Below are 2,862 nucleotides of genomic sequence, written 5' to 3'. Positions count from 1 at the left end.
AACAGATAAAGAGAGCTCTCCTATCGGCCCCAGCTCTAGGACTGCCCGATATCTCTAAGCCCTTCCACTTATATGTGGATGAGCATAAAGGCATAGCCAAGACAGTGCTAACCCAGCATCTAGGTCCGTGGCCCAGACCAGTGGCCTATCTCTCGAAGAAAAAAAAAACTGGACCCTGTAGCCGCAGGATGGCCCCCTTGTCTCCGGATAATAGCGGCTACAGCCCTAATGGTTAAAGACGCCGATAAGCTGTCCCTGGGTCAAGAGTTACATGTCACCACACCCCACGCCATCGAAGGAGTACTCAAGCAGCCCCCCGATAGGTGGATGAGCAATGCTCGGATGGTCCACTATCAGGGACTCCTGTTAAATCCCTTGCGGACCACATACACCCCTCCCCGAACTCTAAACCCGGCCTCGCTGCTACCCGACCCTGACCTGGACTCCCCGCTCCCTGACGGTGCCGACATCCTAGCGCAGATCCATGGAACAAGGAAAGACCTACAGGACCGGCCATTACCTGATGCTGAGGTCACCTGGTTTACTGACGGAAGCAGCTTCGTCCATCAAGGACAGAGGTATGCGGTATGCGGGGGCAGCAGTGACATCTGAGACTGAAGTGATATGGGCAGAGGCTCTGCCCACAGGGACTTCTTCCCAAAGGGCAGAACTAATTGCATTGACCCAAGCATTAAGAATGGGGCGGGACCACAAAGTGACTGTATATACAGACAGCCGGTATGCCTTTGCCACGGCCCATATACATGGGGCAATATACCGTGAGAGGGGACTACTCACTGCTAAAGGCAAAGACATCAAAAATAAAGATAAAATTCTGGCCCTATTGGCCGCTATTTGGGCCCCTAAAAAACTGGCTATAGTACAGTGCCCGGGTCACCAAAAAAAAAATAAAATAAAATAACTGATCCAATCTCTCGAGGAAATAACCTCGCTGACCAGACTGCACGCCAGGTAGCACAAAACCCCATTCAAGTACTCCCTGCGCAGCTACCAGACCCAGGGCCCCGAGATTTACCCCCACAGCCTGAATACTCAGAAGATGATCTTATCTGGATGCGCAAGCTCCCCATGACCCAAGTTACAGACGGATGGTGGAGGGACTCCAGAGACCGCCTCATCCTTCCCGACAAATTGGACCACGCAATCCTGGCAAAAATACTCCAGAACGCGCACCCACACGCCACAGCCCAAGGCCACCGAAAAAGAGGAACCATACCAGAAGCCCACTGGGAAGTGGACTTCACCGAGGTAAAGCCTGACAAATACGGCTATAAATACTTACTAGTGTTCGTAGACACTTTTTCAGGATGGACTGAAGCCTTTCCAACCAAGAAGGAAACGGCGCAGATAGTAGCCAAAAAGATCCTAGAAAAAATCCTGCCCAGGTATGGTTTTCCAGTCATGATAGGGTCAGATAATGGACCTGCATTCGTCTCTAAGGTAAGTCAGGGATTGGCTTCCGTACTTGGGGCAGATTAGAAATTACATTGTGCCTACCGGCCCCAAAGCTCAGGACAAGTAGAAAGAATAAATAGAACATTAAAAGAGACCCTTATTAAATTGACTATGGAGACTGGTGCTAATTGGGTAGAGTTACTCCCCTACGCTCTGTACAGGGTTCGCAACTGCCCATACAAGTTGGGCCTTACACCCTATGAAATCATGTTTGGCAGACCCACACCTAATCTTAAGTCAAACCTCATTCAATTAGACCAAGATAACAGCCTCTTGTCTTCTCTCAGGGCTCTACAGCGGGTTCATGAGGCCGTGTGGCCTAAACTAAAAGAACTGTATGAGGCAGAACTCCCACCCACTCCTCATCAGTATCATCCAGGAGACTGGGTCCTCGTCAAGCGACGCTGGCAGGAGAACCTTGAACCCAGGTGAAAAGGACCCCACCAAATCATCCTGACGACTCCCACCGCCATCAAGGTAGATAACCTCCCCACCTGGATTCACCACACCCACGTGAAGCCTGTCGACCCGCTATCTGACCTCGTGGGACACACTGATAAAAATACTACTTGGACTGTAGACCAGAGTAAGAAAAACCCCCTCAAACTAACCTTGCGCCGTGCCTCCCCTAGACATGTTCAAGATAGTAACCCTTGTCCTACTAGCCCTCAACCTCAACCTCCTGGAGGTAGGACTAAATGCCCCCGTTGACAAACAGAAATTGTACGGAGCTCTATATGGAAGGCCCTGTGATTGCAGAGGTGGTGTAGTTAGAACCCTTACCCTGCCACATGGTAACAGACTAGTAGCCGGCTCTGTAGGAAGGGGTGGTCACTATCAGCGAAGATACACTCAAACCCAAGACTGTGGGACCACAATTGCTCACTTAACCCAGACCTATGACATCACAGGACCCCAAAAACAGCAGTGGTTATGTGTTGACAAACGTAAGCCCCTGCCCCCCACAGCAGAATGCCCTTGCTCTACTTTCCAGGAGTCGATGCATAGCTCTTGTTATGACTCCTATCAGCAATGTATAGGGCCAGACAACTCCACTACCTACTTTACAGCTATCCTACAGAGTAACAGGGCAGCAAAAGCTAATGATAATAATATGCAACTTCAAGCCGGCTGCCGTGGCTCAGTTGGAGCCACCGTCTGCTGGAACCCCCATGCCCATCCCTAGTTTAAACTTTGCAACTGGCAGATCCAAACGAGCTGTGGTTGTTATCCCCCTCCTGACAAGCCTAGGAATTACAGGTGCATTAACTATCGGGACAGCAGGATTAGGAGTCTCCATACACTCCTATCTGCGACTCTCTCGGCAACTAATTAATGATGTCGAGGCCTTGTCAGGGACAATCCAGGATCTGCAGGATCAGCTAG

At 50.4% G+C, this 2,862-nt stretch overlaps 1 protein-coding gene across 3 annotated transcripts; it reads left to right on the top strand.

Annotated features, from left to right (window-relative positions):
- The first annotated feature begins 202 nt into the window (after window positions 1-202).
- Window positions 203-2,564, top strand: LOC115510386 (protein NYNRIN-like). Of its 3 annotated transcripts, XM_030310178.1 has the most exons (3): window positions 466-578; window positions 941-1,269; window positions 1,764-1,868. In XM_030310178.1, exons 1-3 carry the CDS (start codon window positions 485-487, stop codon window positions 1,782-1,784), a joined length of 444 nt encoding a protein of 147 aa, XP_030166038.1. In that variant the 5' UTR covers window positions 466-484; the 3' UTR covers window positions 1,785-1,868. The 3 variants fall into 3 exon arrangements, with proteins under 3 accessions (XP_030166037.1, XP_030166038.1, XP_030166036.1); XM_030310177.1 differs by lacking the exon at window positions 941-1,269 and having other exon boundaries at window positions 203-578; window positions 1,764-2,564; XM_030310176.1 differs by lacking the exon at window positions 1,764-1,868 and having other exon boundaries at window positions 941-1,542.
- The last annotated feature ends 298 nt before the right edge of the window (window positions 2,565-2,862 follow it).

The sequence above is a fragment of the Lynx canadensis genome, chromosome A3, assembly GCF_007474595.2.
Source record: "Lynx canadensis isolate LIC74 chromosome A3, mLynCan4.pri.v2, whole genome shotgun sequence".
NCBI classification, from domain to species: Eukaryota; Metazoa; Chordata; class Mammalia; order Carnivora; family Felidae; genus Lynx; species Lynx canadensis.
The sequence above is the reverse complement of the archived record's forward strand: the minus strand, read 5'-3'. Positions and strand labels throughout refer to the sequence as shown.